Below are 15,839 nucleotides of genomic sequence, written 5' to 3'. Positions count from 1 at the left end.
TCTGTCCTAGAATTCCATTTGTAGACCAGCCTGGTCTTTAACTTAGACACTCAGGTGAACACCGTCATGCCTAGCAAACAAAATACTTTGCTTTCCAGGAATCTAGAATGGCAGCCATTTCCCCTCTTTTATATGCTTAATTACTGTTAAAAAGCTGAATGAAGATGATTTGTGATCAAGTACCTCCTTGGCTAAGGCTGGACTGTCATATTTGCTACCTTGGGTAAATAAAGCTGTGTCTTGAATCAGTGTTGGAAACTCTGAATGAGTTGTAAACCTGCCATCCATGTTACACTTGAAAATGTAATGATGGTTTGGAGAAAAGTTACACATACAGAAATCAGTAGCTTTTTTTTTTAAATAAAATAACTTTTCAAAATGATTTTTGATTGCTGTTACTTAACATAGATTTAACTCTTCTTTAAAATGAAAGGTTCCACTTCCTCCTAATGGACAGATGCCAGGATTTGGGCTTCTCTCTGCACCTCCATTTCCTCCCATGCCTCAGCCTGGGATGGCCCAACCTGGGATGCCTCAGCCTGGGATGGCCCAGCCTGGGATGCCTCAGCCTGGGATGGCCCAACCTGGGATGCCTCAGCCTGGAATGGCCCAACCTGGGATGCCTCAGTCTGGGATTCCTCCAACTCCACCAGTACAACCAACTTTCCAATCTACTTTTCAGCCACAAAATGAGCCTCTTTCACAAAAGCCACATCAGCAGGTAATAGTTTCTTGGGTTGATTTATATATATTCCTTCTTCTTTACCTGCTGTTTCAATTTTTCAATATGTTGAAGATCTTTGGGCACTCATTAATTCTTTGTTCTAAGAATTGTGTGGAAGGTTCACACAACAATACTATCAACTGTGAGGATTAAAGCTATTGTGTATAGGTTCAACCAGAGCTGAGTTTACTGTGTTTTATGGTGCTTTGTTAAAAATGTAATTTATACAGTGACTTCCAGAAGTAGAGCCATCCCCCTGGGTTTGCATATCACAAGAAAGGTTTTCTTTTTCTCCCAACGGTGGCTAGTCATTGTTTGGTCCAACCAGAAAATTAGTATTTCTGAGATTTTGGCCTCTTGTCCCTATGATTTCCAGAGTCCTCATTTTCTGATCTTTTTATTTTTATTTATTTATTTTTCTTTTTTTAAGGAAATGGAAGTAGAACAGCCTTGTATCCCAGAGGTTAAGCGGCACGCGCCTGAGAGCAGAAAGTCAAGATCTAGGTCAGCATCCAGGTAACTTACAGGAAGGCTGCAGCTCTGTGTCTGAGGAAGACAAAAGAGTCGATTGCATTGTTTGGTTTTGTTTTGAGATAGAGTCTCACTGTGTAGCCCTGACTGGCATGGAACTCAGAATGTAGACCAGGCTGGCCTTGAACTCAGAACAGTCCACCTGCCCCTGCCTTCTGGGTCCTGGGATTAAAGGTATGTCCACCACACCTAGCTTTAGGTTTTTCTGATATTCACAGTGTTAACAATAACACTTGGTATGTAAGGAGAAGGCATCAAAAGTAATGTTTTTTAGTCCTGTCTGGTGTTGTAGTTAGTTGGTAGAGTGCTTGCCTAGTGTGCCTAAAGCCCTGGGCTCAATCATTAAGTACTGCATGGTCTGGTGATGTTTGCCTATAATCCCAGTGTTCCGGCATCAGAAGTTTGAGGCCCGCTTGAGATACATGAGACCCTGTCTTAAAAAAGACTCAGAAAAGTAAAAATGTTTTCAGTTCCAAAGCACCTTACCTACATTTCCTTTGAGTTGGTTTAGTACCTGTAAGTATGTGGTTTTGTGGGAGTTGTGTGTTCAGTGTTACCGACAGACGTGGAAGTATCATAGCTGTGTCACACAGTTCAAGTGTGTTTTTAATTGTTGAAGAGAGGACATTCTTAGAAGAAGGTATAGTAGCAGCCGTGTTTCCAGCCCTGAGGACCAGCTTCTTAACCACGCAGATGGAATTGGGGGTAGTGTTAGAGATGTTAAACAGAGTACAGTTGTAAGTGGTCCAGCCATATTATTTTGTTTAAATTATATCCATGCATTCCCTGTTACTGAGTTCTTACAGATCCAAACATTCACTCACCTGGTTATAGTTCTTTTTTCAACTTACTCTGTGCATCTTTCCCTTTTTTCTTTGTGCTACCCATCTTCTTAATGAAAATGTATTAGGTCACCAAAAAGGAGAAGATCTAGATCTGGCTCTAGGTCTCGGAGATCCCGCCACAGACGTTCTCGGTCCCGATCCAGGGACAGGCGCCGGCACTCACCTCGGTCTCGATCTCAAGAAAGACGAGATCGAGAAAAAGAGAGGGAACGGCGACAAAAAGGCCTCCCTCAGATCAAGGCAGAAACTGCAAGTGGTAAGTAGTGAGCCTTTCTTCACACCTGTTTACTGCTTTTTCATGTTGTGCAAAGCTATAAGTGAAACATTGTTGTCATGGTTGCGTTTTGTTCTGAATAGACTATATGCAGACTTGGTGCTTCTCTATATGAGAAGGTGTCTTTCCATCGTCATAACTGTGTCCCTCTGACAGAGATTTAGCAGCTTATAGGCTATGTTAGCTGTGTTACCTCTTGATTTTCATCATTTTTAGAACATGTATAGTAGAAATATTCTTGTTGTAAATCAGTAACTATTACAATTTAATTCATAATAGTGACCAGTATGTATTTAAAATGAGGCTCATACATACAAGACACCATAAAGAAAGTCGAGTTAGAAGTGGGTGACTGCGCAGGTTAAAGGCTGGATTGGCTGGTAACAGAGACTTAGGTTCAAGTCCTTGTTCTGTGCTTTGCCAGCAGATAGTGATAGGCAAGACATTGCTGTTGGGGCCTGGGTGTTCATGGGCATTTTAGGTCTAGTCACAAAGACCATTGTTTTTTCAATTTCTGTGTCCTGGTTTAATTTCTAAATACCTAATTTTCTAAACTCTTTTAAATTTATGTAATTTATAAATAGGACTTCCTATTTAAACTTTGGGCATTGTAATGTCATGCAGTCATGACTTGTAATGATGTGTTTGTTGTGCTACTTGGGTTGAAATGAGTGTTTTCATCACTAATTTATTTTCAGTTTGTAGTACCACACTATGGGTGGGACAGCTAGACAAAAGGACTACCCAGCAGGATGTTGCCAGTCTCTTAGAGGAGTTTGGTCCAATTGAATCAATTAATGTGAGTACTTATTCCCCTAAGGGTGCTGAGCAGGATGAGAGCCTTGAGCTCTGAGGCAGAATGTGCCTGGGTTTGTGGAAGGCAGTTACAGGCTGGGCTGCCCCTGCTCACCTTAACATTCTCCATAGCTGACGTTTCTTGAACAGCCATGTTTAAGTTAAAGTATCTTTCTAGAAAAGTCTGTAAAAAATTTGCACAACTTAAAACCAAACTTGAATTGCCACCTTCAATGAATTTAACCCTGCAGGTCTGTCTTTTCGGTGGTAGTGTTGGGGGCTAAAGCTTTGTACATGCTTGGCAAGTGCTCAGCTGCGTACTGAGCTATAAAAGCACTGATAAGAAGGGGCTCCAGCTGCTGGCTGAAATCTGTATTGTCTTCTTTGTTATTGTCATTGCCTTTTGTAACATGGAAATATTTTGGACAGATGATTCCTCCCAGAGGTTGTGCCTATATTGTTATGGTTCATAGGCAAGATGCATACCGTGCCCTGCAGAAACTGAGCCGGGGAAACTACAAAGTGAACCAGAAATCCATAAAGGTACATTTTTTACCATTTATAAAAGGGTTTAATGTAGTGTTATGTTTATAAAAGGGTTTAATGTAGAATTGCTTTAACTATAATTTTGCTGTTTGGGAATAGCTGGAGACATAAAAGCCTCCTGAAAAGCAATCACATGTGGTGTGACAATTTCCTTAGTTTCTTTTTGATTAAGAAAGTTTTGTTTTCATGCAGTGTATTCTGACCAAGCTTTCCTCCTCTACCCCCACCACCAATTCCATACCCTCTGTCTCTCTTTCAAGATAAGCAACAACCCAGAGGGGGAAATACAGAAAACATTGCACCCTCCACAGATGCAGAAACCAAAACACACAAGCAAAAGATCAGTGAGACAGAAATGCCCAACAAAGACCAAGTCTACCCCACCATCCCCAAAAAAGAAAAGAAAAATAAAACCTGAGTTTAGTGTGTACGACGTCCATTGGCGTGGGGCCTACCTGGAAATTACTATCCCCAGGGAGGCTCTATTGGAAAAGCATTTTCCTTTGGAAGATTTCAGTTACAGATGAGTTCTTGGTTAGAGATGGGAGCCAATGTCCACTTCCCAGCCTCAGTGCTGGCTCTCTTTCTGGCTTAAACCGGTGCAGACCCTGTACATGCCCCACATCTCTGATTTTATCTGTGCATCAGTCCTGTTTGCTTGGAGTTACCCATCCCCTCTGGCTCTTACAGCCTTTCACATAGGTCCCTGAACCCCAAGGGGGCGTTTGATGACGGTTCCCATGTAGGACTCTGGGTGTCTATGTTATCTCCCATCAGTTTCAAGAAACAGCTTCTCTGGTGGTAGCTAAGCAAGGCAGTGATCTGTGGATATAGCAGAATGTTATTAGGAGCCATTTTATTGTCAAGCTAACATAAAATTCTCAATGATAAGTTTTTTTGGTTTTTTGGTTGTTTTTTTTTTTAGCAAAGTACTGAATTTAACCAGGGTCTTAATGTAGGCTAGGTAAGCACTCTGTCACTTAGCCATGCCTCTAGCCAGCTTATTTATTTACTTAAACATTTGTTTAGAAACAGGTCTCAGTAACCCAGGCTGGCTTGAACTCCTGATCCTCCTCCATCTACCTTCTAAGTACTGGGATTATAGCATGCAATACCACATCTATCTAGCTTTAACTGGAGCTTTAAAGATAATGTTTTCTAGTGAAATACTTTCTTATATAGGAAATATGGATATTCCACAACTTAAGGGTTGCTATCTCTTCTTAGATTTAACTGTTAAAACTATCAACAGACATAAAGAAAAACAGGAGCATAGAGACAACCATCCTCTGAGGAGTCCAGTTCAGTGTTACCCCGAGCTAGCACCTTGTTCTACCCTGGTGTGTGCTGTAAAACGATGTTGTCATATCTGTGAACTCTAAAAAGTGGGACCCAGTATGTCGGGTTTCCCTTGATGAACTTGTTCTTTCTCTGTTGTGTGCTGGCTATGCTGGATGTGGAGAGATTTGCCTCAGATTTCTGTCTTGAGGCAAAGTGGGAAGACAAGAAAACCACTAACCCATCCTATGTCGAGGAAAGTCTTAAGTAATGTCCAGGGACAGCAATCCAGGTTGCTCCCAGGCAGCCTCGTCCTGATGAGTAGAATGATGGGAAATGATGAGCTCTGAGGATTTATGACCCACTTTTTCTTTCTTTGTGTTTTTTTCCACTGGTTATAGATTGCCTGGGCCTTAAACAAAGGAATAAAGGCAGATTATAAACAGTATTGGGATGTTGAACTGGGTGTTACTTATGTCCCGTGGGACAAAGTCAAACCTGAGGAGCTGGAAAGTTTCTGTGAAGGAGGAATGTTGGACAGTGACACACTTAACCCAGGTAAAATAGTGTTTAGCTTCTTTCACTGTTGATAGTCATGTGACAAATCAATGTAAGTTTTTTCTTTGCACTAGGAAGAATTTTGGGGTGACCTTAAAGTTGTAAATTGAAGTTACGGTGACCTTTGTCTGTACAGCATGGTTAGCGGGAGAAATAGACAATTAGTTAGAACTTGGCACTGAAAACAGACTACTTAGTCTCCAGTTGCCCGTCATTGGTACGGACCAAGCATCAGGAAATGCCCCAAATCCAGAACACTTTCATCAGCACCAGAAGCATCTCAGGGTTCGGGCTCTTTGTTTATTGATGCTGTACCAGTAAGATATGAATGTTTAAAGCCCCACTTTGTGGTGATACTTTTGGTGATATTCAACTCTGTATTATGCTTCATAATAATTTCTTTTGAGAAATTTAAACATCCAGAGAAGACACACACACATGTATTAAGAAAGTTGGGCTGTTTGTGGAGACGAATGTTATGAGTGCTGAGTTAGTGGTAAGATTGTGGTAGGAATAAAGGATGCTTAAGAGTGTTGACTTGGGCTGGAGAGATGGACCCGGGTTCAATTCCCAACACCCACATGGCAGCTTACAACTGTCTGTAACTCCAGTTCCAGAAGATCTGACACCTTCATACCAATGCACATAAAATAAAGTTAAATAAATTATTAAAAAGAAAATGTCAACTTGACAACCAAAAGAGGGAAAGTGGTGTGGTGCTGCTAAGATGCCCCACCCCTTTGTATAATGCATGTTTTCAGAGCTAGATTTCACTCCAGGCAGATGAGCCTCCCAAGCTCAGGTGTGCGCTCTTAGCCAAGATAAAAAGACTAAGAAAGTGGAATCCTGGAAGTAGGGGTCCTAGGAGGTTTCATGGATGAGACAGAAAGTTACCAATCAGTTAAGCCCAAGAATCCAAAGGTTTTAACTTGCCCTGAAGACACTAAGGAGGTGGAAGGGCATCTACATTATTGTTAATGTTAGGGAGTGACTGAGCGTGTAGATGTCAGAGCTGGATATGTCTGGTTGGAACCATCCATTCTGCTCATGGATTTTTGTTGTTATTTGTTAATTTAAACAATTGCTAAAAATTAGCATAGAAATTTCTTTAATGAAGCTAATATTTTCTAATCTTCAATTTTCATTGCTGTCTTTAAAGTTGTAAGTGAAAATAGTAGTAAACATTTCTTACTATATTTCTGTAATTCATAGATTGGAAAGGTATCACCAAGAAGCCTGAAAATGAAGTTGCCCAGAATGGAGGTGCAGAAGCCTCCCACGCGGAACCAGTGTCTCCCGTACCTAAGCCTTTGCCTGTGCCCGTCCCTCCTATCCCTGTCCCTGCGCCCATAACAGTGCCACCTCCACAGGTAGGACTGTCAGGGCATGGGTGAAGCCTTGAAGGGTCTGAAAGATTGCTTTTTAAATCTTCGTCTGTCTGAAAAATGAATCAGTGGCCGTACTAGTTGTTCATATTTTGGTATATTGCATCTATTTTTGAACTCCCACTTTTTTCATAAATGTTAATAAGACCAGAATAAATTTAGATTGTTTCACAAGTATGTGAATTACTTACTGCCCTGACTTATAATATCTTAAATATGAAATCCACAAGTAATTTATGCTATTTTTGCTTATTAGGCTTTCTTCAGGGAGTTATTATGTCCTGAACTCATATATACATACCCAAGTCCCAGCTGCTTTGTGAAAAAGGAGTCATTTCTTTTTTTCCTGCTTGTTGTTGTTGTTGTTGTTGTTGGTGGTGGTGGTGGTGGTGGTGGTGGTGGTGGTGGTGGTGATGGTGGTGATTGGTTGGTGGTTTCTCAAGACATGGTCTTGCCATGTAGTCCAAGCTGCCCTTAAACTTGCATTCTTTTGCCTCAGTCTCCCAAGTGCTGGGGCTACATGAGCCACTGGACATGGCTTACTGATCATTTTAAACTACAGCTCACATTTGTTAGGTGTTCAGGAAGTGTTATTGAATGTGTATTAACTCATTCAACCTCATGCTGAGTTGTGTTCCCAGCTTCAAAAGCTTAAATAGCCAGTACAGACAATTTGACTGGAGGATTATTGATCTTAGCCTACTACATAAATTGCCAGCTATCCTTTCTTAGACCTGTATCTCCCAATTTTCAAAAAATTCAGTCTTGGAATATTTTTAAATGTCTCATGCTGTCAGAACACCAGTGGGTGCCAGTGAAATATAGTGTGAATGGCCATCTTACAGGAGAAAGCAGAGCTTAGATTTATACCATTTAGGTAGTCACAGGTTACCTACCACTTTTTTAATCTAATAAATGTAGTGGTATAGTAAAATTTTCAAAGCACCTGCTTTTATTTTCTTGATGCACTACACTGTATTTGAGGGCAGCTAGACGTGTCTTGTGTTTGTCTTTCCAGGTCCCACCTCATCAGCCGGGTCCTCCTGGAGTTGGTGCTCTCCAGCCACCTGCTTTCACACCTCCCCTAGGGATCCCCCCTCCAGGCTTTGGCCCTGGTGTTCCCCCTCCTCCTCCTCCACCACCATTTCTGCGCCCAGGATTCAACCCAATGCATTTACCACCAGGTACACGGACTCAGTGAGAATACTGTTTTAGGCTCTGAGATGAAGTGATACAGCAGGAGTTGACCTGGTCTTTCTTGTTCTAGGTTTTCTTCCTCCCGGACCCCCACCTCCTATAACTCCACCAGTGTCCATTCCTCCTCCTCACACTCCACCAATAAGCATCCCAAACTGTAAGCATGTCTTTCCTCTCTGTTGGCTTGTCTTGGAGTTGGGGTAGGGGGAAAGTGAGCACATGGTAGGGTCTGTAGTCTGGCTAAAGATGGTTGACCGGGAGCGTGCCTGATTCCTCAGCTTTACATGTCAATGTAATTATATTCCTTAGCTACTATCGCTGGTATAAGTGAAGACACTACAAAAGACTTACCTATTGGAAATCCCATTCCAACAGTGGTGTCTGGGGCTAGAGGAGACGCCGAGTCTGGTGACAGTGCGAAAATGTATGGCTCTGCCGTGCCACCTGCTGCTCCCACGAATCTGCCCACCCCTCCTGTAACCCAGCCTGTTTCACTTCTTGGTAAGTTCATTATTTTTTTATTGTTGGTTTTTTTTCCCCTTCAAGTTTGGCTTTTTAAAAATAAGGTGAATTTTTGCAAAGTTCCTTTGATGGAGATCTTAAATGGTTTGTGCAGTATGGCCTAGTTGTCTTCAATAAAACATATCCATCTGCACATGTTAATTTGATACAGAAGTTTGATTAGAGTAATATCTATGAAAAGAATTGTTACATGTTCTTAACATGATTCCAGACTTCCAGCTGTAGCAACTGGTTCCTCATAGATGTTTCTCTGTCTTTATCCATCTGAAACTCCTGGACTTTGAAAGCTTTTTTTAATATATAGACGTCAAGTACATCATCTATGATAATCCTAACAGAATGGCATTGTTTTCTGTGTGAGGGTTGTACAGTTGAGGTATAGCTGAGCCCATTCTCACCGGCTCCTGGGTTTTCTTCGGTTGGAGCTGCTCCTTCCCACAGCCTCATCATTTCAGTCAAGGGAGGTGCAGCCTAGAGGCTTCACAGTTATCCTTATGAGGGTGTACTCTAGTGGGCTTCAGTTACATTAAGTACATCACATCATTTTTATGGTAGCCTGTCTTTTAAATTAAAATCATATTTGAATTGATGTCACCAAGTATAATTAATATTTGATTCTCCTAATGGGAAGTTAGTACTTCTGAGTATGAGTCCATCTTGTTTTCAGAGGTATGTGTGTATGTACATTTGCTTTCAGAATCTTACTGCTTTAGGAAAGAATCTGTTGCTGACATGAGATGTAGAATTGTGGAACACTGGTTTCAGGTAGAACACTTTACACCAAAATTTTCTGGATTGAAGTTTTTTACTTTGTGTGTGTGTGCCCCATAAATAGTAAAAATGCCAGTCTCTTTTAAAGGTGAAGTTAGGGTTATACTTTAGTGAATATAATGAATTTACTTTAAATTTCCTTAGGACACAGAGGAAGGACTATTTGTTAGAGGAAGATCTGGGGAGGTGATTTATTAAATGAAGGGTTGCTTCAGAGATTACACGGGGCGGGGGGATGGCATGGGGATGGCATGGAAGCACCATTGGACTGCGAAACAAGGGGTACCAATGTTGCCAGACCTCACCTCGCTAGGCTATAGCTTCTTCTGTATTTCTAATGTACTTGCACAGGAATCTTAGAATCTGAGTCAGATGCAGCTTTCTAATCAGCCCATTCCTCCACATCCTCTCCACTTGTGCACAGCTCTGGCTTGGAACAAAATCTTATCTAAGGTCCATAGTTGTTAGGCTACCTGAAACTTACAAAATTGTGTGCATTTGCCATTTTCTTTGGACTTCATAACTTCACTGAGTGCGTAGAAAGATTTCATGATCTCCAAGATTTTGCTAGCCACTGCTTGTAAGTAGTCCTGTTTGGAGTGAGTACCTGCCTCTACTTACCCCAGAAGGTCCTGCCCTTTGTTTCTTACCACTACCAAGCAGACGATTTAACCTATGCAACCAACAAGAAACAAATCAAAAGTTAATAAACTTTTAAAAGTGATTTGGCATGCACAGCACTGTTGAACACCGACTCTTCCTCCAACATACTCATTACCTTACACACCTTTCAGTGTGCCCCTCCTGTCACAGGACGGAAGGTCAGGAGAGGTCATTGGTTCTAGGGAGGTGGGATAGGTAAACGGGTGGCGTTGATTTTAATGCTGGGCTCTTCGCTTTTGGTTATCTCTTTCTATACCTTTTAAAGCAGAATTTGAAAATGGAAGGTTATTCAAATCTTGGAAGGTTTGAAATTTGATATAAGATAAAAAATGGAAGCTATTTTATTAAAATAAATACTTTAAACTAACATGGAATAGTCTAGTTCCAGTTAACAGAAGGAAAATCTTGTGTGTGACTTCAGTCAGACATCTGGAAACATGCTGGGCCTTGTGGTACTGTATCCCCAGAACTCGGGAGGCTGAGGTCCAAGGAGATTGAGTTGGAAGCCAGCCTGAGCTACGTAGCAAGCCCCTGTCTCTAAGAAAGAAATCTTGAAAAAAGATGGTCACATAGATCTTGACCTTTCAGAGAAATGAGTTTTGGTTTTCTTATTATTACAACAATATTATGAAAATATTCTTGACCTGATTTTTACATTGTAGTAAAGCAAGCCCTCTGAAGAGGTGGATGGGTTTCTCCCCTGAAGTGCCATTGTGCTCATTCCAAGGCTTCTGGCATGGTGGTACTATTCCCTCCCATCCCCACATTCCAGCATTCTTCTCTTGCCCTTAGTTACCATCTCACACTGTCACCTGTCACAGAATTCAAAAGGAATCCATCTCTGCAGTATTCCTTGGACATACCTGTAACCAGTAAATTTCAATAAGTGCTCACCCATACTTCCGTCTGCCTGAGAGGGGTGAGCTTTTTTGAAGTGAGGTGTTTTTCTTTGTTGTCGTTGTTGTCGTTTTGTTTGTGTGTGTGTGCAAATAAAGGAGAATTTATTCAAAAGAATCACAGTTCCACCACTTTGTTTGAGGAACGCAAGAATCCCACTACGGTATCACAGTGGACCTGGAGCTGGGGGTTGTTAGTCTTCCTGTGGAAGCACGGAGGCTAGGTGCTCCCTCTCTTCTTGGTGCTCTAATGTTTTCTATGAGTCTGTAGAAGGAGATGCTGTGTTGACCAGAGCACCTTAACCTAGAGGCTAATGCTGAAGCCCCATTCCTTCATCTGTGGGGGACAGATGGCATCCACACGCCAGGGTGTGGTGGTGCTCTGTGGCTAACACACAGAACTGCCACCTGGGAGGCCTTTAGTGAGCAGTGTGGGTGCTGTCACAGGTAAGAAGTGCCTGGATGTGCTTAGGACATCTAGAAAAGCCTGTTTGTACTCCACGGTCTGTGCTGACACTGCTGACTCATTGTAAGCTCTTGTTTGCCCTCAAGTAGAAAGCAAACTTTTTGGAACAACTGTCTTTGTATAGTTGCTTGTGCATTTTAAGGAGGGTAAGACCAAATCACAAGCAATCAAGATCCATTATTTGACTTACTCAGAAAATAATGTTAAATCATAACAGCATTTTACTTAATAACACAACTTGGTATTGAAGGTCTTTCCATAGTAGATACTGAATAATTTTCTTGGAATGTATCACTGACACATTATTTCCAATGTGCAACAGTATTTTTGAAGCAGCAGAAGCCTGTCACATGTTAAGCAGATTAAAATTTCACATTGAGGACTAATTGTAATGGGAAAGGCAGTGGGGTGCCTTGGTGCTACTGATTTTTTTCTGTCATCAGACTTGAGTTTCGGTGTTAGTTTGTAGGTAACTTCCTGTTTCTAGAGCTGAGCTGAGGTGCCTCCCCTACACACACACACACACACACACACACACACACACACACACACACACACACCAACTGAATTTGGAAGGACACAAGCTTCCATCATATTTTTTAAAATATTTTGATTCTTTCAATAATACTGATCATTTGAAAATATAAATGACTAGACATACAACAATTACTCCTTGATTTTAAAGAACACTGTTTAGCATCTCATGGGCCAAAGTAGCTGAAACCTATAGTGGTTTTGTCAAAGCTAAAGATGGCATCTGCAGTTGCCAGTCCTCTGGGCGAGAAGATGGTGGCATTCAGTTCATCCTTTTGATTGTATGAGCATTTATGTTGCCTTTCAAATTCGTTGTATGGTATGTATTGCTAATAATATGTACAACGTATTGATTAAAAAGTTAATTGTAAATGTAAAGTTTGGGTTACTTTGGTGTTCCAAACAATAAAAAAGTACACAAAACCTGTTTGTTTGTGTTACCTATCTGTCCTATGTTACAAGGATATCCAGAGTATGTTTCAGATACAGACTGCCAGGTGGATGAATTCCTCTGTGGGAGGTGAAGCTGCTCCCTGACACGTGCACTTGCTTGTTAATTATTGATACCACAGGTTGTCACCTTCTCACCTTCCCTGCCTTTGTCACACCACTGCAGATGGTAAAGCTTATAAATAAAATTTCATTTCTGAGAATAATCTTTCAAGTGGAAGGTTACCTTTCTTTTTGCTGTAAGTCACAGGTGGTTTTAAAGACTCACACCTTGGTGTGGCCTATAGAGGAGTTGCTGGTCCATGGCTTGGTATACACTTTAGTCTCTACATAGCTGCAGCAGGCCTTTGACTTGATCTCGGACTAGGGCACCTCAAGAACAACTGAAGATACAATTGCTTTGTAAATTATATTCAAGTGCCTTTGAGTTTAGATTCTATCATTAAGTTAGGAGCCCTGAAACGTGCCTAGAAGATAAATAATCGTACCTACATTTCGGCAGTTGTTTCAACATGGGTATTTGATTCCGATGGTTTAGTTTTTAATTTCTCTGCTCAGTCTGTCTTGAACTTTGTAATTTTTATAGCTAGTAATTTAAACAGCATTTAAGTTAGAACATTAGAGCACCAATCTGCTAGTTGTATACTAGTCATGATATTAAATCTCAAAATTAGAGGAATTACAGGGTTGGTTTTTTTTTTTTTAAGTGTAGTGCCTAGTTTTTAAAAAATAGTGCATTTTAATATTTTTATACTGAACTTTAGTATGGTTATGTTAAATTACAAGCTAGAAGGTTATATCAGAAAGCCTCTTGACATCGTCATCTAAGAGTTCTTTTGAAAGCTATAAAAGTACCTAAATTGGTGTTCTAAACATTGCAGTGTTGTTCCACTAGTCACTAGTGTCACATAGAAATGGCTTTGGAATACAGTGCCTTCAGCTTAATAGATAAAACATTGTTTGGTGGGTGGAGTGGATAGCGCAAAAGCAATGGTTAATCTGCAGCAGATTTGCCTAGGATAAGAATTGATGTCTGAATGCAATATGTTAATCACTTCCAACGGAACCTGAGGGAATACCAGGTGGAACATCCAAGTGCTTGCACATTGTCCTCATGTCCCCTGAGGCTGTCCCCTAGGTGTTGTTCACTAGCCTGCAGAGTCTTTTAGCTTGTGTCTGAGGGACATCTTGAGTAGAGGGCAGAAACTTGGGGACTCTAGATAGGTTTTGGTAGACACAGATAATGCTTGGAAGAATTTCAGGTAAGACTCTTGTAGCTAGCACTAAAACTGAAACTGTCTACAGAAAACTACGGTGAATAATAGAAGTTAGCTATGTGTATCAAGTTTACTTGCCAGTACTGGAACTCTCCATTCTAAGCCATAGTTGTGTCTCTTGATTACCATAAAGTACTTAGCAAGTAACACACAACTGATTCTTAAAAGTAGTTATAAATGGTGTAGGCTAATTATACAAAGTATTGTATATTATTTTGTTAAAAAGAAAAATCCAAGGCATCTTTAAGAGATGGCTGATGATCGGATTTTATTAAAACTCTTGACTCAGTATATGGTATGCCTTTTGCTAAAAATAGATGAGACATCTCAGTATATATACCCTCTTCCTTAGATACTTTTAAAGACTTCAGTTTCTCTGAAAGATTCCCTGGTGACGTGTAAGACTCTGTAACAGTGAATGAATAGAATGTGCTTTCTCTTACTCTTGACAATGAGTTCCTTGAGTTCTCACCAACTTCCAGCATAGTTCATAGTGAGCCTTGCCTGGGAGGAAATGTTCATAAGTAGTATGAATTGGTGAATGTAGGGGCAGGAAACCCAAATGTTGATTGTATTGTGTCAGTTTTCTGAAGGTAGGATATCAAGAACAGAAAATGCCTTTTGTTGATTGATTGATTAAATACATACATATTTGTGTATTTGCCTACAGATCAGAAGGCACTGCTTGGGAAGTTAAGGGTTGTTGGTAGTGGGCTGGATGTAGTTTAGTACACTTGACTTGTGTGTACTAGTTCTTTGGTTGGATTCCCAGCAGTACAAATAAAGAAGAAATGAGTGGCTGATAGATATTTTCCTTGTGTATAAGAATCTCCTCCCCATGGAAAATACTACAGTGACCATTCTGTTGACTATTTCAATTAAGAAAAAGAAATTTAAAAGAAATGCAGTGGTTTTTCAAAGTTCAGGATCTCCCAGGTTTATGCTGAAAAGATTCTCACCACTTTGGGACCCATAGCCTCTGCTGTCATCGGAGGAGGTACCTTCTTGATGAGATTGCTCATCGCCTCTGCAAGCACCATTCAGTGTTATGGGTCCATGTCTACCAAGAACCACTCTGTACAAGTATCCTTTTAGGTACTAAAGGTAGCAGCATGAACAAAGTGCCAGCTGTCTCTGGTGTCTGTTCCTTTGGATAATAAGTAAGCTAATATATCGCGTGGAGCCCTCTGATGAAGAGAAGACAGTGGAGGTGCATGGGGGGGGTGAAGACATTGAAGATACTGAATGTGCCGTTCACTGTCAATAAGATGACCAGGGTGGGCATTGGGAGAAGTACAGGAGAAAGGAAAATACGCCACGTAAGTACTGATATTTGGCATTTCAGGCATGCCAACAAGAGAACCTGGACTAAGAAGCAACTTTTCCTGGAGGAACCACGAGAGACTGGTAGAGCTGGAGCAGAGCAATCTCCAAGAGACTTATGGATGAATGTAGGGAATATGGAAGTCGGGGGTACACAGAGGGAAGTAGTGTGCTAGGCTTTAAAACAGGCTGTTTTCTAAGGAGGAGACTGAGAGCTGGTAAGAGAACAGTAGCCCCATTTGGATGATACAGCAGTTTGAGATCTGAATGCATTTTGAAGGTAGGCCCTTGAGGACTGCCCCACTCTTAAGTATGTGCAATGAAAAGCATCAGATGTATACATTTGTCACATGGACATGAGCAGTTGGCGCAGTGACTTAGTCATTCCTGAGATGTACACATCTTCAGGGGTGCTGGCCATTGTGGCGTGTGGTGGCCACATTTAAGTGCTCAGTGTTTTAATTTTGATGTCCAGGTGAAAATGCCATGTACACTGGATAAATTCTAGAGAGATACATCCAATGTGCCATTAGATAAGGATAATATATAATGTCAGAGGCCTGTAGAGCCACAGCAACGACAGTTGTAAATGGGCATAGCCTACAGTCCTTAAAACATTCCACAGCTGAAAATAAGGCGCTAGCTGCTAAAGGACATGTATTTGTATTTGGCAGGATCTCTAAGCACTTGTGTGCATTAATCAGTTGCTGGAGAAACTGAAACAAAGGAAGACATAAGCCCCCATGGTCTCATGGCTACAATTGATAGGGTTAAAGTCAGAGTAAATTTGCTCCACTGGGAGCC

General features: G+C 41.1%; 1 protein-coding gene across 3 annotated transcripts in view; it reads left to right on the top strand.

The window, feature by feature from the left end:
* Nucleotides 1-15,839, top strand: part of Scaf4 (SR-related CTD associated factor 4) — a 58,244-nt gene that overhangs the window by 35,086 nt on the left and 7,319 nt on the right. Inside the window, exons 10-19 of one of the 3 annotated variants that reach the window (XM_036204136.1) lie at nucleotides 434-721; nucleotides 1,155-1,228; nucleotides 2,166-2,356; nucleotides 3,073-3,173; nucleotides 3,599-3,712; nucleotides 5,395-5,551; nucleotides 6,764-6,921; nucleotides 7,955-8,120; nucleotides 8,204-8,290; nucleotides 8,509-8,634. In XM_036204136.1, coding sequence (XP_036060029.1) covers nucleotides 434-721; nucleotides 1,155-1,228; nucleotides 2,166-2,356; nucleotides 3,073-3,173; nucleotides 3,599-3,712; nucleotides 5,395-5,551; nucleotides 6,764-6,921; nucleotides 7,955-8,120; nucleotides 8,204-8,290; nucleotides 8,509-8,634 — 1,462 coding nt within the window. Of the gene's footprint in view, nucleotides 1-433; nucleotides 722-1,154; nucleotides 1,241-2,165; nucleotides 2,357-3,072; nucleotides 3,174-3,598; nucleotides 3,713-5,394; nucleotides 5,552-6,763; nucleotides 6,922-7,954; nucleotides 8,121-8,203; nucleotides 8,291-8,442; nucleotides 8,635-15,839 lie in introns of all 3 variants that reach the window. The other 2 variants (XM_036204135.1, XM_036204134.1) reach the window with 2 other exon arrangements.

This window comes from Onychomys torridus, chromosome 12, assembly GCF_903995425.1.
Source record: "Onychomys torridus chromosome 12, mOncTor1.1, whole genome shotgun sequence".
NCBI classification, from domain to species: Eukaryota; Metazoa; Chordata; class Mammalia; order Rodentia; family Cricetidae; genus Onychomys; species Onychomys torridus.
Note: the sequence above shows the minus strand (reverse complement) of the source record. Positions and strands in the feature narration are given on the sequence as shown.